The 27,432-nt window shown below is 41.9% G+C and overlaps 1 protein-coding gene across 2 annotated transcripts in view; it reads left to right on the top strand.

The window, feature by feature from the left end:
- The window catches only part of UNC13B (unc-13 homolog B), a 219,561-nt gene that overhangs the window by 151,678 nt on the left and 40,451 nt on the right, over nucleotides 1–27,432 (top strand). Inside the window, exons 17-28 of one of the 2 annotated variants that reach the window (XM_074812732.1) lie at nucleotides 4,589–4,758; nucleotides 5,674–5,789; nucleotides 7,641–7,804; nucleotides 10,012–10,162; nucleotides 11,133–11,201; nucleotides 14,015–14,104; nucleotides 15,537–15,671; nucleotides 16,493–16,626; nucleotides 17,569–17,654; nucleotides 19,761–19,796; nucleotides 22,135–22,176; nucleotides 24,831–24,957. In XM_074812732.1, coding sequence (XP_074668833.1) covers nucleotides 4,589–4,758; nucleotides 5,674–5,789; nucleotides 7,641–7,804; nucleotides 10,012–10,162; nucleotides 11,133–11,201; nucleotides 14,015–14,104; nucleotides 15,537–15,671; nucleotides 16,493–16,626; nucleotides 17,569–17,654; nucleotides 19,761–19,796; nucleotides 22,135–22,176; nucleotides 24,831–24,957 — 1,320 coding nt within the window. The remainder of the gene's footprint in view (nucleotides 1–4,588; nucleotides 4,759–5,673; nucleotides 5,790–7,640; nucleotides 7,805–10,011; nucleotides 10,163–11,132; nucleotides 11,202–14,014; nucleotides 14,105–15,536; nucleotides 15,672–16,492; nucleotides 16,627–17,568; nucleotides 17,655–19,760; nucleotides 19,797–22,134; nucleotides 22,177–24,830; nucleotides 24,958–27,432) is intronic. The other variant, XM_074812733.1, reaches the window with a different exon arrangement.

Below are 27,432 nucleotides of genomic sequence, written 5' to 3'. Positions count from 1 at the left end.
GAACCATGAATATTTTTTTAACATCAAAACACAACAGAACTGCTTGATTCTGGGCTTCACTGGCCTACTTTTCAATCTGCAAAATATTGTTGCTTTCTCTACTCCCTCACTTCCATTGTTTGTTCATGCTACATCTACTTGTTGCTTTTTGGTTTTATTAGCCTGTCAGCTCTACAAGGCAGGTGCTGTTTTGTGCTCTGGGAGCTGCCAAGCACAGTGGAGTCCTGTCTGAATCTGGGGTCTCTGGGCTATCCTGTCCTTCAGGCAGAAAATACAAGAAAACAGCATAATTTAGGGAAACATCTTTATGTAAAACGGGCGATGTGGAGCAATGGGGTCATGTTGGCATCCCACCTTTCTAGTCTGCACAGTGCATTTTATAGAGATGCACAGTCTGGGTCTCACTGCAGCATTAGTGGAGTGACACTGAGGGCTTGGTGAGTCCTGCAGGGTTAATGTGTTGATAACACCTTTCTTAAGATGAAAAATTGATTGGGAAGAAATGTCCATGCGGATACATGTGATACAAATGGATCTTTACCCTTATGGTTAGTCTGTCTTTGTCTTCATGAGTGTAGGTTCACCACCATGAGCTAATGGTGTCAGAAGGTTATAGGTTTTCAATTAGCACTCTCCATATTTTAAACTTATGATCCTTACTGTGGGTAAAGATCATTTTGTGAACTGCTGGACACATAGTTTTACAGGTATCCCTTTGTATCTCTTATGGTTGAACTTTTGCAAACTGTTAGTGTTACGACAACTTAACAAAGCTTATGAGTTTGGCTTTAGCATTCTAGCATTCTGGAATGCTAAAGTAACAGTCCTGAAAATGTTGTTAGCACAAGCAGCAAATGATTAGCAAATTTAGCACAAATGCCATTGAGTTTTTTCTTTCAAAGTATGAATCATTGGCTCAAAAATGGTGTTCTGATGATTTTTATACAATTCTCCTTTTTCTTTCCACTTGTTGGAGGAGATGAGGCACATGCAATACTCAGTCCCAGACCCCTGACATCATCTGAGCCAGTTTGGGCCAACCTTTACAGATAAGCAGAGGTCTTGGAACTAAGGATCACTTCTACAGGGTTTTTCTGCGGAAGTTGAAGCTACATTAGAAGGCTACAAATTACTAACTTCATTGTGGGAGGCACTACAGTGTAAATTCAGCAGTTGCTTGTTCTGTTTAGCCACCAATATACCAATTAGCGTGTGTGTGGGCCTGCCACTGTGTGTACAGACCAGAATTAACTACAGCTTCGTGTGCTCACGTGCTTCCCCTCAGCCCAGTTGCTAGCTGGGCATGGGAGGAGGCCTGAGTATTCACAGTGCAGGGAATGGGTGTGGGGAACTGGTGGTTTGGGGTTGGGTAAGGCCAAAGGGGAACGTGGCAGAAGAAATGGACGTAGAGAGTGGGATAGAGAGCAAGTCAGCAGAACCACACTCAGCTGCTTCCACTGCTCCTGCAACCACTGGTTTCAGGCAGAAAAACTTCATGGCAAAAAAATCACAATTCACTTGATTTGAGCCCCTCACTACAAGAAAGACATTGAGGTGCTGGAGCGTGTCCAGAGAAGAGAAAGAAAGCTGATGAAGGGTCTAGAGCACAAGTCTTACGAGGAGTGGCTGAGGGAACTGGGGTTTAGTCTAGAGAAGAGGAGGCTGAGGGGAAACCTCATCGCCCTCTACAGCTACCTGAAAGGAGGTTGTAGTGAAGTGGGTGTTGGTCTCTTCTCCCAAGTAACAAGCGATAGAACAAGAGAAAATGGCTTCAAGTTGCACCAGGGGAGATTTAGATTGGATATTAGGAAAAATTTATTCTCTGCAAGGGTTGTCAAGCATTGGAACAGGTTGCCCAGGGAAGGAGTTGAGTCGCCATCCCTGGAGGTATTTAAAAGACAGGTAGATGTGGCACTTAGGGACATGGTTTAGTGGCAGACTTGGCAGTGCTAGGTTAACAGTTGGACTCAATGATCTTAAAGGTTTTTTCCAATCTAAATGATTCTGTGATTGTATTATTTTAATTTTTCTTAAAGATTTGGTGTGCTGTTTCTTGAAAATGTTACTTTATTTGGTAGCTTGAAGTATAAAAGTAAGTTCTTTATAAAAATGGTACCACTGCAAATGTCAGAACAATATGAATATAGAAGAAAGACAATTTGAGCCATGTACAAAGGGAACCTGGTTTCCAGTCTCTCGCACTGGAAATGGGCATGAAACCATTCCGTAGTTTCGTCCTTGCAATGGGGTCACAGAGTTTCTTCTCTTTGACCCCTGTTGGGAAAGCTGAGGGAGCTTGGCTGTGGTAGACTGGATGGATGAATGTGTGTACACAGTGAGATCAAGCTTCACAAAAATGTAGCAAGAAGTGGGGCAGGCATGTTTAGAAATGTGCGAGCTCCTGTATTATTGAAAGGGAAGGTTTCTAGCAGCAGAGCATGTTACCCAGAGTCTTACAGAGTCTTGAAGCTGTCACAAATTGGAAGTTATTTCTCATTAGTTAGAAAGCCTGTTATCAATCAACAAGCCCAAGTCCCGCAGTATTCGTGGTTATGTTTTGGGGTGCTTTCTGGAAGGTGAACCGGTGTTGACACAAAATGTCTTGCTTTACTGAAAGCAAGAACTGTGGTTTGTACAGACTTAAATGGTGATGTTTTATGGGTAAGTCACCAGCCCAAGGCTTTCAGCTGCTGTGAGTGATAAGGCTCACTCTCTGTCATGGGAGCAGCATAAGGAATATGAATCGAGCAGTCTCTTAAAGAGAAAGGTGTGGTAAAACAGAAGCTTCAGCAGCTCAGTAAATGCTACTGGAAAGTTTCCTGTAGCACTTATCAGTGAATTGTGCTTCTGTAGCCAAGTGAAGGATGATAGCCAGCTACTCTAGGAGCATGGGATGGTGCATGTAGGACCACCTAAGGTAGATTTCGGTCTGAACAGTGAATGTTTTCCTAAAGGAAAGAGCAAGTCCTGAATCACAGTGGTGGCAGTTGGAGCCCAAATGATTTCTTGGTAGGGAGCATGCAAATAGCAGTCACTGCCACATCTTACTGACCGGGCTTAGCAGATCTCTTCTGACCCATTTCTTCATTTTCCCTGTTGCTTAGCAACAGATGCAGCATGTTAAAAGGCTGGAATACAGGCCTTCAGCAGAAGTTGCCTGTTTTCATAGGTTTGATTTCCTTGAGGGCAGACATTTGTAGTGGTTATGGTGAGTAATCACCCTTGTCATGGTCTCATATGAACATTCAAATTGCTTTATTGTATCGCATGCCCTGTAAATGAACAGCGCTCTTATAATAAGGTTCTTCTACCCACTTCTGACATCCAGGAGCCTGTTTGTATCTACAAAAGGTATCTGAACACCTAAAAAGAGCAGCAGGCTGCAAATTCTGCCTGGGCATTAAGCTGGAGGGTGCCTATTCAGCAAACAATAAACTACTTTTTTAAATGGAAATGTCTTTACTGATCTGCCCAGAGCACAAAGTATCAGTCTAAGCTGGGGATATTAAGCAGAATCAATTCTAGTAATTAAATACCAACTTTGTAACTACTGTATCCTACCCTTTCCTCCCGGGCACAGGCAATGTTTATATCATCTGATTGTAATCACAGAATCACAGAATCGTTCAGGTTGGAAAAGACCCTTGGGATCATTGAGTCCAACCATCAGCCCTACTCTACAAAGTTCTCCCCTACACCACATCCCCCAACATCTCATCCAAACGACCCTTAAACACATCCAGGGATGGTGACTCCACCCCCTCCCTGGGCAACCTATTCCACTGTCTGACCACTCTTTCTGTGAAAATTTTTTTCCTAATGTCCAGTCTGAACCTCCCCTGTTGCAGTTTAAAGCCATTCCCTCTTGTTCTATCACCAGTTACCCGTGAGAAGAGACCAGCACCAACCTCTCTACAATGTCCTTTCAGGTAGTTGTGGAGAGTGATGAGGTCTCCCCTCAGCCTTCTCCTCCTCAAACTAAACAGTCCCAGCTCCTTCAATCTCTCCTCACAGGATTTTTTTCTCCAGGCCCTTCACCAGCTTCGTTGCCCTCCTCTGCACTCGCTCCAGCACCTCGAGATCTCTCCTCATATTGAGGTGCCCAAAACTGGACACAATACTCCAGGTGTGGCCTCACCAATGCAGAGTACAGGGGGACTATCACCTGCCTATTTCTGCTGGTCACACTATTTCTAATATTGTATTTCTAATACTAGCCAGGATGCTGTTGGCTTTCTTGGCCACCTGGGCACACTGCTGGCTCATGTTCAGCTGCTTGTCAATTAGAACCCCCAGATCCTTTTCTTCCAGACAGCTCTCCAGCCACACCTCCCCAAGCCTGTAGCGATGCACCACTACTTTGTGAGGATCTTTAAGTAAGAGAGTGTGTCACAGGAGCATTTAGAGTGCACCAAAAAGTCATATTTCCTATCAGATACTCCACTTTTAAATAAATAGTCATTTGTTTATATTTTGTTTATGCATCCCTCTACTAATGGACAAGTGGGTCAAGAGGAAGGTGAAGCATGTAGCATATAAACGTGGGTGCATTTTGTGCTCTTCAACATTATGTTTGTCTTGTTTGCAGTGAGTGCCATAATTCTTCTGACCGGATTAAGGTGCGAGTATGGGATGAAGATGACGACATCAAGTCTCGTGTCAAGCAGAGACTGAAACGCGAGTCGGATGATTTCCTGGGGCAGACAATCATTGAAGTCCGTACTCTGAGTGGAGAAATGGATGTGTGGTACAACCTTGGTAAGCAGGACTTTGGGATTCAAAACATGTCACATGTTAGTTGGGGAATGTTTGAGAGTGCTTGGGTACATCTGCAGAGTTTGCATGAAAGGGGAAAAAAAAAAAAGGCTCACATGATTTCAAGGGACATATGATGGTGCTGGGGAGCAGCTTCAAGACTTTGATCCCAGTTAAAATGAAGAGGAGTGTAACATGTCAGAAAGGTGATGGGTTTTTCTTGCCAGGCATTGAAAAGTACAGTGGGTGAAATACTTGGAGCAGGATTGGATTTCACCTGTGCTGGAGACACATTTCCTGTCCTGTGCCCTTTTTTTGTGTCAACACAAGCATTTTACCAGTCTATAAGACCTGCAATTGCACTGCACTGGGCTGGGAGGTTGTTGAGACCTTTCCTAGTGACCAGAATAGAATGTTGTAGAAGACACCGGCAAGTAACAAATGGTGCTGAATTGACAGGCTCAGTAATAGATTCAGGAGGTTCAAAACCTTCTTGATAGGGGCAACCAGCAGTTCCCAGAAGCTCAGGACTATGGTGAAGTCAGGAGCAAATTCCACATCAGTCAGCCCTGTTCTCAGAAGAGGGATCTGTCCTTGGTGGTTGTAGTTCAGCTGACTGAATCCAAGGCCCTATGGTACATTTGCAGTCAGAAAGGCTGTCTTACATCTAACAATGTAGATAGTTCTAGCTAAATGTGTCAGATTGAGGGTGTATCGTGGCAGTTGTTTTTGGTTTTGTTGATGTCTATTTAGTATTCAATATTTTGGAAGAAAAAGGAAAGTTTTCTCCATGGTGACTCTGATCGCAAGCTCAGCCTGAGTTTCCAGCAGTTTCTTTTCCAGTGTTGTGTCACCCCAAGATGGCTCTGTTCTGAACACGAACAATATATGTAATTGCTGATGGTTTTTTCCTTCTAGAGAAGCGAACAGATAAGTCTGCAGTGTCTGGGGCTATTCGCCTGCAAATAAGCGTGGAAATCAAAGGCGAGGAGAAGGTGGCTCCATATCATATTCAGTACACTTGCCTTCATGAGGTAAGAAGCAGCTTCAGCTCCGTCATCACCATGTTCCTTCTGTCTATTGAAGAAGCAATTTTCTGACCTTATTTCCTGGAAATGTTCCTCCTTGCCTTAGGGGAGCTTTCTTTTCCCTGCTATGCAGTCCTGGAAACATGCTGAATCATCAGACCCGCATTTGTCAGGGAGGCAGAGAAGGCTTTAGGCTGTCTCCCCCACACTGGGGGCTGGCTGGCTCAGTCTGTCCCACTGCCACAGCTGTGCTGCTGTCAGGCAGAGATCAGGCATTGGTCCAAATCAGAGCCCCCCACGAGTTTAACGTGGCGAAACTTCTGAATTTCCTTGTGATGTTTTCAGCATGTACTGTACCTACGTCTGTCTTTAGAGAAGACATACTAAAATGCTTTATGAGTAAATGCTGATCCGGGGAGGGCTTTTACTCTGGTTTTTGACTGATGCAGATATTAGTGGTATAAATTCTTCTGTGCTACTGCACTGGTGTGTAGCTATGAAAAATTCTTGTGGAACAGAAGATAAGCTGCAGTTACTGGGTACTGACCTGTCTCGGGGTGGACTGACCTGGGCAGGCAGTGCTACAGAAGTTGGGAGAAATCCAAAGACTACTTGTGAGAAGAACTGAAGGGAAAGCCCTGTCTCAGAGAGTTGCATGATGTCTAGTCTATCTATCAAGGAGAAGGCTGGTGGCAGGTTCAGTCCCTAAGTGCCTGAATAAGGAGGAGTAGTCAGAGCCCCTTTCACCTGACATACAAGAATATCATGAGGTCCAGTGAGGTTTAAGCAAATTTAGATTAAAAAGGACAGATGTATCACAGAGAGGAATGTTCAGCAAGGGGGACAACATTTATCCAGATGCTGTGCTAGATGAGCCCTGTGGTGTCTTCTGGCCTTACCAGGGAACAGACAGATACAAAGCTTAGAAAAACATCGGTAGTCGTCTTTTAATAGGCTGTGTTTTGTCCTTCAATATGTATTTATTGGTTTTTTTAATTCAGTGATGGCTTCTGTTTGGCAGGCTGTTTCATTTTTTTCCCTCTGAACATGCATGATCACTTGCCCTTCTTTTTTGTGAATATGTCTCTTTTTAAATATCACCTTCTTTGATTTGTGCATCATAGAATGAAGATGATTTACAGCTAGAATAATTTAATCAGGAAAAACAGTGGTTTAAAGCAGAGTCCTCTAGCTCCTAATGAGATCATTAGACTTTTGCATCCCTTACTACAGGGAGCCAGCTGTCTGAAAGGCTGATGAATCTGTAAGTGACGCAAATTTGAGGATTACTGAGAAACCCACTGAACTGAATGTGCAATTTCTGCACAGCAATGATAGCTGAAAGCCTTTGCAGCGTTAGATAAAGTGAAAGGTTATGCTGAATAATAATGCAAGTGTATAGTTGTTAGCGGTGATCTTAAGCATGTCTTTTTCAGAAAAAAAATAATCTGTTTGGACTGTTCTGCTGTATAATAATTACAAAGCTGATACAGAGCTGTTACGTCACCTAGTTTAAATAGCTTGTCCATGGTAAGGTATTTCATTCTGAGGACAAAAATGTGTAGGTTTCACGAAACTAATTAGTCTGTGGTTTCACTGCATTGAAGCACTCCTCTGCATCATTCACTATGTCTGATGGGTAAAGTTGTAGGTATGCATGCAAAAAATTCAGCTAGGAGCACTCAGGAAGAAAAGAAGGTAAAAGCAGAAAAATACATAGTGGCCAGGGGAAAGAAAGAGGGAGGAGAGCAAAGAAATTTGTGTTACTGCCTTCTCAGCAGGTCCAAGCTCTTCATGAAACTCACTTGGAGGCTTCAGCAGCCTCACATATAATTTCATTCCTGTTTTGTATTTCAGAACCTCTTTCACCATCTCACAGATGTGCAAGGGAATGGAGTGGTGAAGATCCCTGATGCCAAAGGAGATGATGCCTGGAAGGTGTATTTTGATGAGACAGCTCAAGAGATTGTGGATGAATTTGCAATGCGTTACGGCATTGAATCAATATACCAGGCCATGACGTAAGATGCATTTTGTGTAGTCTTTAGTGCAGATAATCTGTGTAACTAATTGATGTGACTGTTAATATTTAGAAGATGAAATGTGTTGATAATGGAAGGCCTGGCAATGGCAGTTGCTCCTTATGGGGCTTACTGTGAGCAGGAAGAGACTGCCTGTCTCTGAATCACTGGTTTTCTCACTGGTCTGACAAAGTGCTGGAATTAAGCATCTATCTGAGCAGTTTGTGTGAGCATCTTTGAAACTAATTGTAAGGAATTACACCAACTTTGGTAGTGTAAATGATCATATTTTATCATTAATAGCTGAGCCATTCCTGTTTTATGACTCTAAAGTCTCTATATGAGCACTCTTTTGTTAAAAAGATATTGCCCAAGGATCCCACTGAAGATTTCTGGTGATGTGAGAAGGGATGAGATTTTGCAAAAATGTTTGTTCTATGTGTCTGTTGTGGCAATTGATACAGTCCTTTGAAGTCACTAATTTCCCAGGTGCTGCTGAAGTAATGATGGGCTGATTTGTCCTCTTTGGAGCTAGGCTAATGCAGTTCTTGATCTTCAAAGAGCGTTTTCCTTGTTGCTATACCTTTACTTGGATTTGGGATTAGTCATTCTTCCTCTTAAAGACTAGTAGTGCTATGTTTACCTCATTTCTTATTTCAAACATAACATTAAAAATAACAGACAAGAGCGAACTTTTTCACATTAGAAGCTGAAAGTTTTGGGGTCTGGGTCCTTGGATGAGTTATAATCTGTACTTATGTCACCTTGCAAGCACCTTTTCTGCCTATTGATTTAAGCCAAAGTGGAAAAGAATTGGAAGGTACCTCCAGAGGTCTACTCCCTGCTTATAGCAGGATTATCCTGGAAGTTGGACCAGACTGCTCAGGACCTCTTTCAGTTTGTTGAGAATTTCCAAGGATGGAGATCCACCACCTCTCTGGGCTCCTCTCCTCAGGCTGTATTACTCTGGGGAAGAAATTCCTGGTTAAAATCCAAATTGGAAAATCCTACCTTGGATTTCCTATGCTGTAAACTGCCATATATTGCTGCTTATCTTTTAGTCTTCCTTCCAAAAGGATTGTGACCTGACTTAATCTTCTCACTAGCTCTCCCCTCTCTGCAGAGTAGTCAAGACATTGATTAGATCCCCACCCCTCATGCCTTCTCTTCTTCAAGCTAAACAATCCCATTTTATGTGTCTCTTTATTTACCAAGTACCTAAATGACCAACTGATGCATAGGTATCATGTAGCAAGCAAGTTAACTTTCAGGCATCAGTATCATGTTTGTCTGAAGTACTGACTTGTGAATTCCTGTAAAATTCTCTCACCAGAGCTTTTTTGGTTATAATAATTTGTAGGTTAACTAGCACAGAAGCTAATGTCTGTGATGAGTCCCTCAGCAAGAAAGCCGCATTTTGAAAATAGTTCCCAAATTTAGTTTGGGAGCTCAGTGAGGATTCCTGCTTAAAAAGGGCTGCTTAAAAATGACCCAACTCTCCTGTCTGTTGGAATGAACTTTACTTGCCATGTTCCATAATATCAGCCCTCTTAAGCACTGATTTTTTTTCCCCCCTTACATCTAACAGATTTTTCTTTGATTGTTTAATCATTTCACAAGCCTGGATGCTTCTGGCATAAATTTGAGATTTCCTGCAGGAGGGCTCCTTACACTTTAATGAGAGCAGTTAAACGGAAAAATGCAAACGAGCGTGCACGCTTCCTGCAGGCTGGAAGGGTTAGCCCTAAGGAATCACATATCAGTGCAGCACAGAAATACTAGTCTGCGATCTCTGTGCTTGAATGCTTTCCAATTGCTGCCGCCTCATGTCACCTCAGAACCTGTGGCTGCCTCAAGTGGCAGCAAATTATATAGATTTCCTTGCGTCAGGCTTGGTTCTAGGAACTGGCATCAGGACCCAGGGTACCACCTAAGTCAAAAGCTGTTGGCAACAAATAGTTTAGAAGCTATTTTATGATCTGGAAGGGGCTGTATCGAAGGGATTTTGTTTGTTTTGAGCATATCTGTTGTATAGATGGCGTCTTTCTGAAAAAGCTCTGAGATACTGGAGTTTTACAGAAAGGGAGAAAAATATAACTTGCATCTCTACATGGTGCCAGCCAGAGTAATGGGGCTATTAAAGGGATAGAGTCAAGTTGTGCTACACAAAATAGATCAGAATGACTTACAGAACTGTTCTTTTGCAGGCATTTTGCATGTCTCTCCTCTAAATACATGTGCCCAGGCGTGCCAGCTGTGATGAGCACCTTACTTGCCAATATCAATGCTTATTATGCGCACACCACTGCCTCTACAAATGTGTCTGCTTCGGACCGCTTTGCAGCCTCCAATTTTGGGGTATGTTTGCATGTTTGGTGATGTTACAATTGGACTTCTGTAACTTGCTTACAGTGCTTCTGCCTTTCAATAAACAACTTGTTCTCTTTAAGGAACAGTAAATCTGTGAGGAGTTGGAAGCTGTGGATCTCTTTTAGACTAGGCGAAGCACACAGTTTTATTGTTATCATCACACATTCTAGATGTTAATCAGTGTAATGCATTGTGGTGTTTATTCTTTGTGTTCAAATTACACTGGAGCACAGATGGTATGGAATGAGCAAATAATATTGAACTCTGCGTGGTGATGGTGTTGATAAAATATAGCGTGCGATCTGGTCATTTCAGAACTTTGTTTTTAAAAGCAACAACTGCTCTAAGGAAAAAAAAGGTCTATCCCCTTAATGGTTAAGATGTTTTTTGTATAACATGGTGGAGTTGAGTGTGCTGGAAAAGCAGTTGGAAGGGCTCATGCTTCCCATCAGACTGAGAATTTATACATGGAATGAGGAGGTGTTCATGATGCCAAATCAGAACCCAGTGGAGAGACCTGACCTTGAGAAGATGATCACGAGAAGCCTGTACTACTTGTCACTGAACTACTAGATAAGATCTTGTCATTGTCATTGCTCTGAATTAGACCCTTTTCTGCCTGTTTCTTTATTCATCTGTGAATAAATATTTTCTCTTAAATATGTTTGGTGCAAACTGCAGACTAGAAATCAGAGGGGGTTTTGTTCTGCCTCTACTTCAGAGTGATAATGGAGTATTTTTCTGGCAATTCTAATGTACACAGACTTGAGAAATAATTACAGTATAAGTAAATCCAAGAATCGAAAGAAAATACCGTTTGCATAGTACCATGCATCTATATTCCTTCCTCCCACTCTCCTGAGATCTGATGCTAATTCCCTGATATTCTGCTGCTTACTCTGAACATCGATTGGACAGTGATGTTATTTAATGTTTATTGGTGTTTTCTGCTTGACAGAAAGAACGATTTGTGAAGCTTCTGGACCAGCTTCATAATTCACTTCGGATTGATCTCTCAATGTACAGGGTGAGTGGGAATAAACAGAACCCTTTCAGGCATTCTGGTGGGCAGAGGGGAAACACCATTTGGATTTCTGTTATGTTTCTAACCTTTTGAGTAGTTTGTGTCTTCTGGAATTGCCATGACAAGCTTGATGCTCGAATACACAGTTTTGTTTTCCTTATGGATAAAACTTAAACCATGTATTTTTCTTCCATATAACCTCCTCAAGACTTCTGAAATAATTTAAGGATTGTGAACTATGCTGATGTCTGATACTCTCCCAGAAATGCAGTTGGATAGGATTCATTAATTAAATTATTCTTATCAGCTACTTCAGGTATCATCTATAAAGGGAAAACAGACTTGTTCTCCCCTGGTAACACAGAAATCTTTTAGAGGAGCTCCAGCCATGTTGTTACTTATTTTAGGTTTGGCAAACTCGAATTACTGTCCCTGACTGGATTTACAAGATGTGCTCTCAGGTTGAGATCCCCCTCACTTCAGCATATTGGGAAGAGATGAATTTCAAATGTTGACATCAGTCCATCAGGCTTCTTAAACCCTCTAGTTTTTTTCTTTGCTACTCCAGAGTCAACATAGTCTTATCATGTGACTTGGACTTTTTTTTTTTTAATTCCTTGCTATATTATTTTAATTAGTGACTAATTATTTGAAAAAAATAAAAATGATGGCAAAATGTGAGCTTTGGATTTACTTATTTATTTAAAAGTAGATCCTCATCTGGCTAGTGCATTTATCTGAAACACAGTAAAACATACAGAGGAGGGAAACATAAGCCAATTAGGAGAAGTGCATTAGGAAGACAAACAAAAAAGACAAGGGGCAAGGTGCAAAAGAAGATAAAAGGAATGTTGTGTAAAGAGCTATTCTAAAACTACATTACCAGTAAGAGAAGGTCTACATAGAGCATTCATCCACTGAGTAGCAGAAGGAAAATTATCAACACATGGCAATAGGAATCTGTAGTGGTGATGCCTTTTTTGTTTGCTTGGTCTTCAATAAAAGCTGCTTTCCGGTGGCTAATGCTGTTAAACCTTGGAAAAACAAGTAAGATCTTAAGTAAAGGACCAGGAAAGATTTGTGTAGTTTAAATAGTGTAGATGTTATCTAATTGGCAGTATATTTAGAGAAATGACTGAAGCAGTTTGGGAGCTCTTAGTAATTATTTTAAGACCCCTGAAGGGCAGGTTAAGTTCTGGAAGAGAAGGGTGTTATTTTCCAGCTTTCAAGACAGGAGGTGGCAATTTACAACTTAAATTACCCAGATTAAGCCTCCCCCTTCTCCTAATTTAATGAAGCTATTTGTAAGCACTTGCAACAATAAATAACCAGCAGTGTGGATCTGTGAAAAAGAAAGTGTCAAACCAGTGCAGGGTGGCAGGTAAGGAGGAGAGAGGTGGAGCCCTCTCAAGAGTATCTCCAAGTCACCCTCTGAATAATTATTTTGGAAAGTGTTTTGTTAGCAAGTGCAGATATTCTATATGCATGTCAGTTTTCTTTTTGTTGGTTGGTCACTAGCTGACATAAGCACAGAGGAGGTCGAATTACAGTATAGATAATGCTATCTTTTCCTGATTATTATTCCTAATCAACAACATGCATTCAGTCCCCAACATTTATCCAATGGTTTGTGTTTAAATCTTGACCCACAGAAATCTTTGATTTTGGTAAATACTCTGAGTACCAGAGAGTCCTTGTGTGGACAACTTAACTTTAAAAGGAGAGTTGTCTAGGAATGAGCATCTACAAATGACTGTAAAGAGCATTAAATTGCTTGCAGTGGTTAGCTGAACTGCAGCAGTTCTCAATTGCTGTCAATTCTGCAAGTCTTCAGTAATAAATGAAAGCTTGTTCCCCTCCTTTTTACCTTTGTCTCTTAAGAATTTTGAGTGTACAAATATGAAGAGACTATTCAAGTGAAGCTTGCCTTTGCTATTTTACTTGCAGCAAAACAAATCACATCAGCTTGAATGTACGAACATGCTGAGGAGCATGAACGCTTTTAAAGGACAGAGGAAGGAAAGAGTGGGAATGTAGGAAAGAGTACAGTGCCTGAGGTCAGAAAGGGAACAGTCTCTTGCAAGAAGCAAAGCTTGCTGCATTCAGCATATACATTTACATGCATATGTACACATACATTCACACAGACACATATGTATCATATATGGAAGGCACAATGAAACTTCTAATTTCAGTGGAACACAAGGAGTGGAAGAGGAAGCTATGGCTACAGACAGCAGGGTGGTGGGCACAGTATGTAAAATAAATGCATGAGAATAAAGGAGATACTGAGGGTACATGCTTGGCAGATTGGATCTTACAGGGGACTGAGTGGTTACAATGACTTCTTACTTGGAACAGTGCTCATTTTCCCTTCTCAGTCCAGTTAATTTCTCTGGAGAGGCTGTTAATATATCACAGCTCTTGGTGTCTCAGAGGAGAAGCCAAAAACCAAGCAGTGAGTGCAGAAAGGAAAGGGCCTGCAGAGGCAACCTCAAGCAAGAGGCCAGGGCTGCTGGTGGTGAGGCTGTTGCTCCCTGCCTGCTCCTTCTACAGCCAAGGAGAGATCTCCTGCCACTGGGGGTTGTCAGTCTCCTGGCATCCACAAACTTTACATTCATATGAGAAGCTATTTAATTAAGCAAACAGATAAGCTTCTGCAGCAAAAAGGCCTTATTTATTGAGTATTGTTTTGACTGGTACAAGCTTCTTGAACAGGAAATGTTTCCAAGACACTTTCCTTATTTAGCACATGCTTGAAGCCTTGCATGGATCTGACTGTGCTTTCCAACAGGATTTCCCTTTTTTGTCAACAGAATAACTTCCCAGCCAGCAGCCGTGAACGGCTGCAGGACCTGAAGTCTACAGTGGATTTGCTGACCAGCATCACTTTTTTCAGGATGAAGGTAGTGTTATGGGTGGGGATGGGAATGGGTCCTCTGCAGTTTTCACCATAGGAGTTGGTTTCCCATTTTCAAACCATTGTTTCATGTCATCGTGCTTTAGACACTGAAGGAAAGTGGAGATCATCTGCTGACCATGTAATATACATCCACATTTTATCTTTACTTCACTGTATTTTGCATCATGAAGATGAAAGTTGTTGTTTTCCCTGGAGCTTTTCAGTCATAAATATGGCACAAAATAATTTTAAAAGGAGGAAAAAAGAAAATTGTCTGGTTTTAGGAAGATAATTTGCTTTTGTTAATAGCATTAGGAAGCTTTTCCTATAAAACTGTCTACAACATTTATCAGATACTACCATCTCTTCAGCATCTTTTATCTAGTAAATATTTTTAAATTTATTTCTTGGAGGGTAAGATCTCAGTAGAGATCCAAGAGAGTTGTTATGAATGCTAATGTGCTGGTTCTGTAGTTAAATTTATTGTTCAAGCAATGTGTAATGAGATTATTTTTAATTCCTGATTTTTGTTTCTAAACTTTAAAAAAAATATTGTTGTAGGTTAGCACATGTCATTTAGTAATTTCTATCTTACCAAAACCAAAGCAAGTCTTTAATTTGAGCTATTTCAGGAAGTGCTTAAAATTTTGCTCTTAAGCGCTAGGGTAAACGATGGTTTAGAACTTTATTTTGAAAATGTTCATCCAGACAATATGTCTGTATTTGAGGTTTGTTTTATAGAAATACTCTGAAAAGTTTAGAGGTGGTGACAATATCAAAATTGTCTCAGGCTATAGTTTTATTCACAGAGCAGTGCCTGCATATATGTTTAGTTTAAAGTAACCCTGCAGTGTTTTTCTAAAGCAACATAACAATGAAATAATGAAAAGAGCTGTTGTTGCAAGAGGAGAAGGCATATCCATTGGCATGTTCCTAAGGATTCTGGTGTGCTTTAAAATTCAATAAAGCTTGTGATGAAAGATGTCCTTAAAAAAAGTTTTTTTGCATTTGGTCTTCAGCAAGACTCTCCAGATGAGATGTAATGTGCTCCACTAGCCTGTTGCATGTTCTTCCAGTGTTGGAAAAGGTTGCTCACTGGCTTCATAACAAAAGCTTGCAAGTTTAGCAGAAATTGTGTGTGCTTGGCTCAGATTATACACATATCAAGCCACATGATTTACTTATTCTGAAGAATCTTCCTTGGCACTTCAAAATCTCTTTTATGCTCCAAAAGATCCTGCAGGGACATAAGTGTTATCACTGCTGGTTTATGCCTGGGGAGAGTGACCCATTTGTGGTTTCAGGTCACTGATAGCACAAGTCACTGAAAGCAGATCCACCAAGTCCTGGGTATTTCCCAAGCCAGTGACTTGTTCTTTCCCTGTTTGATTTATGGACAGTGCTTTGACTGACTCTCTTTGTTGTCTCTTTGCCAGGTCCAAGAGCTGCAGAGTCCACCCCGAGCTAGCCAGGTAGTAAAGGACTGTGTAAAAGCTTGCCTCAACTCCACCTATGAGTACATTTTCAACAATTGTCATGAGCTGTACAGTCGCGAGTACCAAACAGATCCTGTGAGTAGCTGATAAGCGGGAAGAAATCCCAATTTCTGATTTTCTTAAGATAATAACAAGAATATTAATTGATATAAAAAGCCAACACAAACAAAATTATGTGACTTGTTATCTTCTGAATGCACAAAACTTGTAATCAATTAATGAGCACTAATTAGTAAGTGGAAGATGATAATTGTTTTACACTAATTAGGATTTGTTTTGCCAGCCTCAGCTATTTTATTTCATGAGCAGTTATTTGTGAAGGGAAGGTTTGATGCAGTGTTGAGTGAGCAAAAGCCAAGTAGAGCAAATGTACGCTTATCAAGAAAACTGTCTTAGGCATAGATAAACCTCAAGCAGTGAAATTTTATCTTGTTTTCTAGCACCCAGTGTCCTGCACTGGGCTTAGAAGGTACCTCTAGACACAAACTAGATTCAAATCCATGAGAGCTCTACTGGCCAGTCTGCAATAGTGCACATGCAATATGTCAACGTGGATGTACTCATCAACCCAGGTGTCTAAAAAGCAAGTATTTGGAACAAGCTTAGAGCCACTGATGTCTCGGCAGGTCTCCAGGAACCTGACATGTTCTTGCCGTGGTAAATGGCAGAACAGGGATTATTTGGGTTTGAGTCCACCAGAAAGCAACATGGTTTAGCCTGTTACTGTGTTTTGCACTAGATCATGCAAGTTGCCAGCAGACATTAATAACTTTAAACTCTTCAGAAGAAAGGGTCCACGGGTAATTTGTGTTTGGAGTTTGTGTGGTGATCTACATTTGCTAGCTTCTTCTTTCCCCTTTAAATTTACACTGGTTTTCCAATGGCTTCCTCCCCAGAACAAAAATCAGGACCTTCCTCCTGAGGAACAGGGCCCCAGCATCAGGAACCTGGATTTCTGGCCCAAACTCATCACTTTGATAGTTTCCATCATAGAAGAGGACAAGAATTCTTATACCCCAGTCCTGAATCAGTAAGAATCTTCCATGTCCTGTATGGCTAATGCTAGTCTCTGTGTGCTCTGTTTTATTTGTTAAACTGCTTTCTATCTCTTCTGTCACTTGTGTATTTATAGAAGTACTTATCTTGTCTGTCTGTCTTTCTGTCTTATCTGTCTCTGTCTATATAAATAACTCTTTTTGATTGGGATGGAAGAGTTTCAAAAGGTTCAGTTACGATGGCGTTCGAGCACAAACACCCTGATTATTACAATCCTGAACTCAGGGAGGCACCTGAAAATGGGGTGAGAGTTCTTTTGGTTTTTTCTGATGTTGAGCAGTTCTGGGATGCACATTAATGCACACAGTGGTGCCATGGTGACAACACCTTATGCTGTGATTTAGGAACATGGTGTTCAGTGCAACACTGGGAGATTGCATTGGGTGGGGTTGGCACAGCATTGGAAAGGAAGCTGAAACCAATCTGTTTAACTAGTGAATACTCCTCCAACAGTCCCACAGGGCAGGACAGAGGGAGATATCTGACAAGGTATTATACACAAAGAGCTGGGTTATGCCCTAACATGGCGGGGACACCAGATTAGTGTTCACCTGTCAGCTAGTAAAACTAGAAAAAATGAAAAAACAAAGAAAAAATATCGACAAGAAAGGGGAAAAAGGTGCAAGGACATTGAAATCACATTCCCAGAATTATTGTATGCATCTCTTCTAGGAGAGACATCCAGGGCCTGGATTTTTGAGTTAAAACCAGTCTCAACAGCAGTGTTGTTTTCAGGTTATTTAATCTATGCCACAGAGTCCAGTCCATGATCTCCAATTTCCACCTGGTCATTTATCTAGGATGAAGGAAGCATCTGTAATGTTGAGCTTTTCAGCTTGTAGTTTAGCTCAGAGCTGAATAAAGAAGAGCCCTTTGCTCTGATACATGCCAAAGCCTTTCCCAAATGTCCCCTCAGGTTTCCTCAGGAGCTTGCTGTTGGGAAGATCAGCGCAGAGGTGATGTGGAGTCTTTTTGCCCAGGATATGAAATATGCCATGGAAGGTAAGAGAATTTCTCACTGCTGCCAGCTGACTTGTTGCTGATCTCTTGTTCTCCATCTATTTGGTGTAACTGAGGCTTAAGCCCATTAGTAGCACCACCATTTGGAGCAGGGATTTCTAGTGGTTCCACTAGACAGCTGTGGACAGCTGCTTTATGGGTGAGAGGCTGAGATCTGCATGAGCTCTAGATCTGTGTGTCAGTCTGTGTTGCAAGCTGTTTATTGTCATCCCAGCTGTTTTCCCAATATTTTGCAGGTCAGGCTTTATGATCATCTGTAAGGTGATATAGCGATAGAACAGAAGTGCCAGTGCTGCCTATGGTGTGCTAGCTGTGTTCATATTCCAAAACCAAGTCAAGTTACTGCTTTTGGTCATTCACAAAATTATGCTCAATCCATTTGTCCCCAGTTTGATCTAAGCTCATTTATAGGAGTGACAGCCTAATAGACTCTTACTTCAGACTTCTAGAAAAAAAAAACCCTACATGCTGCCTGTAAGAGAGTTTCCTGCATTTTGTTCAGGAACAGTCTGTGGGGTTGCTCTGTAAGCAAAGAAAGTTGACTCCATCTATTTCTTAGTCTCTGTCAACTCATCAGGGGTAGAGTCTGTGCTGTGGGGGGACACTGTTTGCCAGCTCTAGGCTTGAATTCAGCAGGCTGCAGGTCTGGGTAAAATGTTCTCACTTCTTTGTTAAGAACTTTTTATGTACACTTGTACCCCACAGTGCCTTTGTCTTGTGAGGTCGTGTTGATGTAAGAACAGACACTGGGAGGAAGGGCTAAGACCTCCTAACTATGTTGAAAAGTCTCTTTTATAGTGACTGTCACTACTTGCTCATGCATTAGAGATAAGGCAACTGTGATAACTTCATGTTCACTTTCCCTAGAAACTGTTTGCTCCTGCAAACATTTTGGCTTCCCTTTCCATTTTGTCCTTATTTACCCTCAGGAATTTATAACGCAGTTTGCTCTTCTACGTGTTGAAAGTGCTATATCTTCCTCCTTTATCAGTAGTCATGAGATCAGCAGCTCTCCACATCTAGTTCCTGACTTTCCTAAGATTCCCTTTCCCTGTTGCATCCAAAATGCAGCTGCAAAAAGGTTACTGATTGTGTGTGTGAATTTGACTGTCCAAGGGGACATGACTCTGACCAATTTTTTTTCTCGTTTAAATGGCTTTATTTGATTGCCAGTGCCCAAGTTAACTCTACCTCCCAGGTTTTCTCTGTGCACATTTCATACCATGTCCCCTATGACTCTGTCCCCCTTCATGAATCTGGGCTTATTTTAGCTTTTCCTGATATCCTTCTTGACTTGTGAGCTTCTTAAGACAAGGATTGACATAACGTTTCCATCCTGAGTTCGTCACTGCATAGCAAATACTTGCTGAAAGAGCATCCCTCTTCAAAGTATTTCTTGGTGAGAAAAGTTGACACAAAGGCAGTTGATGGACAGGGAAGGGTTTGCATTTTGAATGAAAGCTGAAAAGCTGCATGGTACATGTATTTGTACTCTAGCTGTGCAAGTCCTGCAGGAGGATTGAACAATGATAGAGTCTGGGTTGGTGTGTGTCTCTTCCAAATAGATATTCAAGAAATCCTCAGGGTACAGAATTCTATTTGAGGCAAACATGATTCCTCACTGCTTTGCTCTCCAGAAACTTATGAAGATAACCTTTAGAAAAAGCTCTACAATAATTCAATTACAGGCCTTACTACATGTATTTTAAATACAGTTGATTGGATTAGCTCACTGCATTTTTTTTTTTTTTTTAATGAGGGAAGGAAAGGATTGAAGGAAACAGATTAAGTGATGTGAAGGATGGTGATTAGATTTGCTGTCCTCAGCTCCTGGCTCTGTCATTTCTCAGTTTGAGTTGCTAATTTCTCTACCAGTTTAACTACACCGAGAGTTCCATATTCCTGTGTTTGCCAGTTTGTGGAGTAATCCCTGGGTACATTTCTGGTGTGCTCCAAGATATGTGTGCATCAGGAGCTCTTTGCAACAAAAGCTAATCTGTTTTATGGAGATACGTGTACATGAACCCAGAGTATAACACTTGCTTCAAACTTTCTTCATGGTGTTTTCCCTTATGTTCTGTTCCTAAGTTCTGGATAACATGAGCTCGTTCACCTCACCAAGTGGTAAGTTCATGCTCCTTGTTAGAGTTTATAGTTGTGAGTAGGCAAAGATTTTAATCTATTACCTGTAGTTGCTAATATTAGCTTTAGTGTCCTGTAGTTTTATGCTAGTGATGAGCAGATCTGCAAAGAAGACTTGGAAGACCGTACTGCTGCTGCAGAAATGGAGGGTATGTGCTATAAGGAGACTCCTGTTCTGACATTCCAGTAGTTTTTTGATGGTACCCGATACACTGAGCAGTTCTGGGCAATAGTCCCATTGCTGCGTCCAGGCATTAAGATGTAGATAATGTCTGATGAAGAATAACTGCTGAGGTCAGAGGTCCAGTTCATGTGTGGCTCTATTCCTTCCCTCCTAGCTGGGATGATCTCTGGCCCTTTCACTCTGCGGTGGCAGTAAATTTTCTTCTAGCTTAAAGGCCATGCAGTGGCTTTGGTGTAGAAAGAGTGCAGGCCTGGCTGTGGGAAACTGCCCCCCTCCCTCCTTCCAGCCTGATCTTCCACATTGCTCTCTAGTATGCAGTGTGGAAGAGAGTTGGGAGGCTCAGGGTGGGGACATGACTTCTCTGAGCTGGAGAGCAGTGCCTGTCTGCATGAGTTGTTTTCCTTTTTCCTCATGAGTGGCGGCTAACCACGCTTATCACGGCTGGAGCTTACTCTCCATGTGCGTTGTGCAGCCTGTGCAGGGCAATGTATAAAATTCCTACTTTATACCTAGAACACAGTGCTTAGGGCCTTCAGAACCAGTAATCTTGCTAGCCTGTGGATGCTGCACACTCCTCTGAGCACATTCTGAAGACTTAGATTGCTAATGTGTAAAATGTTCAAATAAAAATGAAACACCGATATTCTCTTTAAAATATGTTCAGCGACTGGTAGTAATAGTCATGGCAGCAGTGCGTTTGACTGCAGGAAAGCAGGTGCACTGCAGACCTATCTTATGCCTTCATCTCCCCTAGGGAGACTCAACTGAGACACAACAGAAGCTCTAGGATCTACCCGGCTTGTTTTGTTTTCTCTCTCCCCAAAGCAGTGATGGCTCAGGGCACCATGAACAGCAGACCTGGCCCTTCCTTCCTTGCTGGAGAAGGCAGCACAGGATGAGGCACTGACAAGTGTCCCTTGTTCCCCATCAACCCAAGAGTAGAACAGATGGGGTAGACATGTCATGTGTCCCAGACTTGGCTGGCAAGATCACTCTACCCTGGAGTCACTGTAGCGCAAAGGATGATTTTTCCAAGTCTTACAGTTAGCACTGCCTCTGGGATGTTGACCAGTGCTCAGCAGCTGGATGGCCTCCCTGTGAGCCCACTGGTAACTGGAGTTTTCTCACTGTCCTCTGTGAAACCTCTGTGACCCAGAAAGCACAAACACCCCGAGCAAAGAGGGCTTCTGCTCTTCCTTTACTAGGAAGACATTAAAAGACAGTAATAGAAAATCCACGTCATCCTTGACAGCAATGTTTCATCTTATTTTGGACACATCAGCTTTAGGAGAGCTGCAAATTGGAAGCATCTCTGATAGGAAGAGAGACTGAATAGACTTGGCAGGCAGGATTGAAATAAATCATTCTGCCACATTCTCACTTCTAATAAGGGGAGGGGGATCAGATGCACACACAGATGCCAGCTGTCTGAAGTGTTAATGCTTCAACAGCCTCAGTACCTGTTAGAGTTTCTTTGCAGAAATTTGGCATTATTTGCTAGAAATTAACCCATGGAAAGTAGGCTGACTATCAAGAAAAATATCCACAGATTAAGGATGTGGTGGAAGTCCTGTTCTCTGCCTGAAAAACAGAACTGGACATGACACTAAAAAGTGTGCTGCTAGGAAGCCGTTCCCTAATAATACCTTAATAATATGGCCTCAGTGACCCTTAAAGCTCTTCTTCAGAGGAGACTGTTTGCAGATGAAATCTGCTGAGGAAATGTGAGAGACTTACAGAACTCTGCAGTCTTCTCAGGATAAAACACAGCAGTTGCTGCAAAATGTCTGTGCACTCTTCTGCTGTTGCTGCTGCTAAGCTCTTTAAAAGGTAGCAGGTTATAAAGCAGACAGAAATGTGCTAAGACTGATGGCTTCCATGCTCTTTACTTTTTCTAAAATGGGTTTTCAAAGTATACCTCTGGCTGATATGTTTCCATATCACCTTCAAGTGCTCTTAAACATTTCCCTTTACAAAGAAAGCAGCTGATCAAAACTGTGCAGGGTCCACCGAAGGGGGGAAGGCAGATGGTACAAGCTGTTGGGGATGAGGGGGTTTTGGGGCTTTGTTGGGTTTCTTTGTCCTCCAGCATGTTTGAGCTGTTATAGTTCACTTTTGTCTTTTCTCTGTCACAAGCCCCACCTTTCTTTCGCATACGTAAAGTTCTCTTTTACGGTGGTAAGCCCTCTCCTTCTTTCTTTTACTTTCCCGTAGTTTTATCCCCTTGGTATCAAGCCTCTCCTTTACTGCTTAGATGGCTAGGTAGTCCCATAGCAGTCCTTGGGCTTATGCTTCTGTGGCTGTTTTGCATCTTCCTCTTCTCCAACTTAGTAGTGTTTTAAATGTCAAAAAAAAAAACCAAACCAAACCAAAACAGGAAAAAGCTTGAATGACTTGCTTTAGTGCACTGCTTAATTTTGAGGCAATAAATCTGATTCGAGCCCTTTTTATCTCCAAGTTAGACCTTCCCTGTGCAGGAACAGCTCTTTCCCTGTGTGGGAACAGCACCTGGGTGGCAGCACATATCAAAGTTAATGAAGTTATAATTGTCCATTGATTTCCTCACTCTCACAGGGAGCTAAGTGGGCATGGTTATGGCTGTGTTTGTTTCCAGTTTTAGATTTGCAGAGAGATTTGCATTTTCTTCTGCGGTTGTTCTTGAGGGAGGTCAGCAGTTTAGACCCTGAGTATACTCATACTATCTTAATGCTCAAGAAAGCTACTAGATTTATTAATGTAAAACATGAATGGACTTTTCTTGGCTCCAATACAAGCAAATTCACTGTGGAGAGTAATGGATCATAGTACATGTGAAATAGTAGCACATGTAAAGTAATTTGTCCATTGAACTATCACCCCTGGGGACAACGTCTCTCAGATATTGGGCATTCTAATTTCTTTAAAACAGAGGTCGGGTTTCTTTTTTGTGATTGTATCTATGTGGATCTGCTACATGTGAATTAGAAGGAAATGTGTATTACACTGTTACAGAGGTTTGCAAACAACTCACTGGAGTGTTCCACTGCTTGGGAGTTGACAAGGCTTATGGAATAATTATGCATGAAATGTTCTTTGGTTTTTGTGTTTTCAGTTGCATAATTCATAATTTATTTGGCCTTTTTTCTTGTGTATGTTGTTGAAACTTCAAGAGAGATGGGAAAGTTCTTAATGTTGTGAAATAGTTACAAGAATTCACATTTACATGGAAATAGATGATACTATAAGATAAGCTTGTCTGTCAGGTAACTGATTAGAAAGCTGGGGCCGTTTTATGTCATTAAGACGTATCTTCTGATGATGAGTATCTGTAGCATGTATTGCTTGTGTGTGCATATATCTACCCAGTTGCTGGACACTTGTACCGAAGTCCTAGATTAAAGACATCCAAAATTAAGAGAAGGACTTTCTGTCCACATGTCAGCAGTGATGCCCTTGGAAAATTACATCAGTAATGAGGTAACCACATAAAAGGTAGGAAGACAAATCAAAAGTCAAATTTGGGGGAAGAAAACCTGAGTGTAAGCCAAAATCATGTATGTTTTAGTCTCATCTCTCACACTGTAGTCATGGACTAGCAGCTTGCTGTGGTGCTAGACTGAACAAAGAAGCCTGGCACAAAGTGTATTTGTGCTGCTGAAGCTTGGCAGAAGAAAGAGATGGATATGGACAGGCAGCACGAGGGAGTGGCAGTACAGAATTGGTCAGCTGATAATTCAGGATCCTGGTGCAGGCAAAAGCCAGCTGCTGAATCCTCTTGGCGTCATGAAAAAGGAATTAATTTTATTCTTTTCAAGGAGGATTTTGAAGAAAAGTAGCGCAGTAGAAGGAACTGCCTGTGCAAGCACATGAGGGGTGGCTTGGGAGAAAGCATTGAGATGGTTTTGGGAGAACTTAACAAGTAGTTTAAATACAGGGGTTGTGGGCTGATCAGAGGGGGAAGTCAACTGCTGAGACATAGTCATGTGGACGTAGGCTGTGAAGGGCCTTGAGAACAAAGACACGGAGCATACATTTCTCGTGAGGAAGGGGAGCAGTGGTCTAGGGAGATGATCTCTGCAGAAACGTAGGTCTGAGTATGGCAAGTGCTTTAGCAGCAGAGGTGTGTGGGAAGGGTCGTGTTGTGAAGGTATGTGCATTATACAGGGAGGAACTGCATTGTCACTACATAGCCCGGGTACGAAAACATAACCAAACCTAACAGGAGGAAGACACTCAGCAGCATGTAGATCCCCATGGGTTGCTTCAGTGGATTGTGCTCAGGAAGGCAATACAAATAAGAAAACAGTTGCCTTCCAGAAGAGAAGTGTCATGAATTCCTCCAAACTGGGAACCAGAGAAGACTCCAGCTCTTGCGCAGTGGTTTGAACTTGCTTGTGACTCACACCATCAAACTCTAAAAGACTTAATGCTTTCTACTGTTGTCTCTTAGGGGATGTAGTGTAACATATTGGTACTGCCTTTGTTTATATCCAAGAATGAACAGATTCGCTTTCCTTGATTTGTTTCCTGCAAAGATAAAATCTGTACTGTCATATGTTAAATGGAAAGACCATAAGAGATTGCTCTATTTTTATCACTTTGACAACCAAAAAATCTTTAACAAATGGAAGTATTAATTGGAGCTACAGAAATAAACTCCAGAGCCCCCACAGTCAACCACCAAGAACCCTTGCCTGCTGCCAGAATCCTCTGTCATGAAGATTTTGTGGCTTCATAGGTGCTTCATCCTCAAAACCATTGCATACTGCAGACGTGCTTTATAAGACCCTCTTGTGCTTGGTGCAGTGATAGTGGTAAATTCATACCTAACTGCTTTTTTTTCTTCTTTACAGAGCATGAGAAACACAGACTGTGTAAAAGTGCAGACTATATGAATTTACACTTCAAAGTGAAGTGGCTGTACAATGAATATGTTCGTGATCTGCCAACCTTCAAGGGAAAAGTGCCTGAATATCCAGCGTGAGTGTGTTATGTGTCCTGTAGTATATCCCCCCTATCTGTCTCCTTACCTTACCTTGGGAGCAATCATTTGGTTCCCCTGTGGCTGCCTTCATAATACGCCATTTCTTCACTCCCGATTTTCTGTGTTTATGTGCATGTTTGTCCCCTCTGGTGTTCTGTGCCACTGTCCCTGACACAATTCAATCCCTTATTGTACTTTACTTGTATCTCCCAAGATCTCAAAAGCTTTAGCAATGGCATGGACAGTCTTCAAGCCGCTTTGTGCCTGCCGTGTGGGCTTTGGTCAGTGCTTGAACAGCAGACTTCAGGATGTATGGTTACATTCTTGTGTTAATAGATTCAGCTGTGTCTATATGTACTGTATGTATGTCTGTCTGTGTGTGTATGAATGTCGTATGTATACAAACACGAGTTTTGTAAAGATAATGTTTCCTTTCTTTTAGCAAGACCAGGTGGTTTAGTTGGAAACATCAGATAAGATGTTGCTCTTAAGCTCTAAGCAATTGCTCACAAGTTTTATTTAAGTTTAAAAGAGCCACAGTAGATATCAGACCTGAAGAAGGTTTATGAGCCCAAAAAGTTGTCTGAGCAACCTGGGGAGAATACAGTAGCTAGAGTCCCACACTTGGCCTAAGGCAGGAGCGGGTGTGTTGTTTCTGACCAGTGTTTAACTGGCTTTCAGAGACTTTCAGTGATGGTTGCTCCATATCTCCTTCAAGCAGCTTTTCTCCCTGTGCTTCAGTGTTAGACCCTCCATTGGGTTTTGGGGTTTTAACACACTACCCTTTTCCCCCCTTCAAATTCTGCTTCAGTTTGAGCTTGTTATATATCCTGTCATACCAGCCTGGGCATGGAGAACAAATTGTTCCTGTTTTACAAGAGGACAATGCTTTTCTCATGTCCCTTCCCAGTCTTCTGCTGGTTCATGTCTGTTCCCAGCTTTCCTTGTAAGTGGAGTTTACTTGCCTCTCTCCAGTGGTTCTGTGTCTGCACGTATAACACCCAGCCTTAAATACTGATGTTTCATCTGGACCTTGCCTTGCATTGCCTTGCAGGCAGTGCTGCTGCTCTCACGTCCTGGGTTGATAGCAGCCTTTTTTTTTTTTTTTTTCTTCAGTGGTATTGTTGACTAGTGATGCTTCCAGTGGGCCACAGGCCAGCTCCCAGGCATCCTCAACAGAGTGTCCTACCTAGCTGTTCTTGTCATCCTGTATATGACTGTTCACTGCTGTCTAAATGCAGCACTTTGCACTTGCCCCTCTTGAAAAAAAACATCTTCCTTGGACTATGTTTCCTGTTTGGCATGTTGAATTCTCTTCCCATCCTGTGGTGCGTGCAGTCCCTCAAGCCTGGTGCTAGCTGCATACTAATAAGACTTGAGGCATTTGGTGTGATTGCTCAGCTTGGGCTATGAGCCTTGCTTAACAAATCAGGTCAGCAAGTGACATTAACTCAGTGAATAGGGTGCTGGAGTGACAGTCTCAGCAGTCCCATTCTCTTTGCTGTGCCTCTGACTCAGTGCAGTCTCAGGCAAGCCGTCAGATATTCTTAATCTCTCTTTTTCTCCTGTGTAATCTGGATAATGATGCTCAGTTTCGTTCTGCAGTCTTTCACAGACTGTTCTGCTCTGCTGGCCTTTGTGGTAGAGCTTCAGTGCTCATGTACATTTGCAGGCACTGGCTTTGTTATGTCACTCTTGTATTTTAGTACAATAGCCACATTGTCAGACACAGGTGATGTTTATTTCAACCATAACCTTCACCTGTCACAAAATATCCCCTTGGTATCAATTACAACAATGTGTTCTTGTCCTTTGATTTGTTTCATCACAAGTATTTTTAGTCTTGAAGCTTCCTTAAACAAAGGAGTCCATCAGTAAATTCTTTTGATGAAACTAAACTGCCGCTGTCCAGAGAACAGCCAAGTTGTCTGTCTACTTGACAGACAAGAGGCTATCCACAAACTCACTTTTTGTGTTGAAACTATGAGAAACCATGTTTGTGATAGCCTTGAGGTACAACTGAATAAAGTGAAGGCTCAAAAGTACTGAAGCTGAAGTTTTTATACTCTCCTTATTTTCTGCAATTCAGCAGCCGTTTCTGAAACTGAAGTAGCAACATAGCTGGGAGTGGATCTTCAAAACTTCCTCTCTTCGCTTTTTACCTGCCAGCTAAAAGCTGTGAAGTGTCAGTTTCCGAAAAACCCTAGCTTTTTAGATGTGTAAAGAAGTGTTCCATGTTTTGTTTTAATACTGATGTTAGCATGCAGCTAGTATTGTAGCTGTACTGGAGACTACCTCCTCTCTGGTAGGGGAAGGCATTCCTTCCTTTGAAATCCTGTCTTATTATTCTGGCTCACTTCATCAAACACAGTATTTATTCTTTTACTCTTTGAAACTCTGCTTGCCTTCCTGCCTCTGTGCTTGCCAAGGCCCACAGGATGTTCACTGGGTACCCACATGCATCAACACAG

Source organism: Strix aluco, chromosome Z (assembly GCF_031877795.1).
Source record: "Strix aluco isolate bStrAlu1 chromosome Z, bStrAlu1.hap1, whole genome shotgun sequence".
NCBI lineage: Eukaryota > Metazoa > Chordata > Aves > Strigiformes > Strigidae > Strix > Strix aluco.
This window is presented reverse-complemented; position numbering and strand designations above follow the sequence as displayed.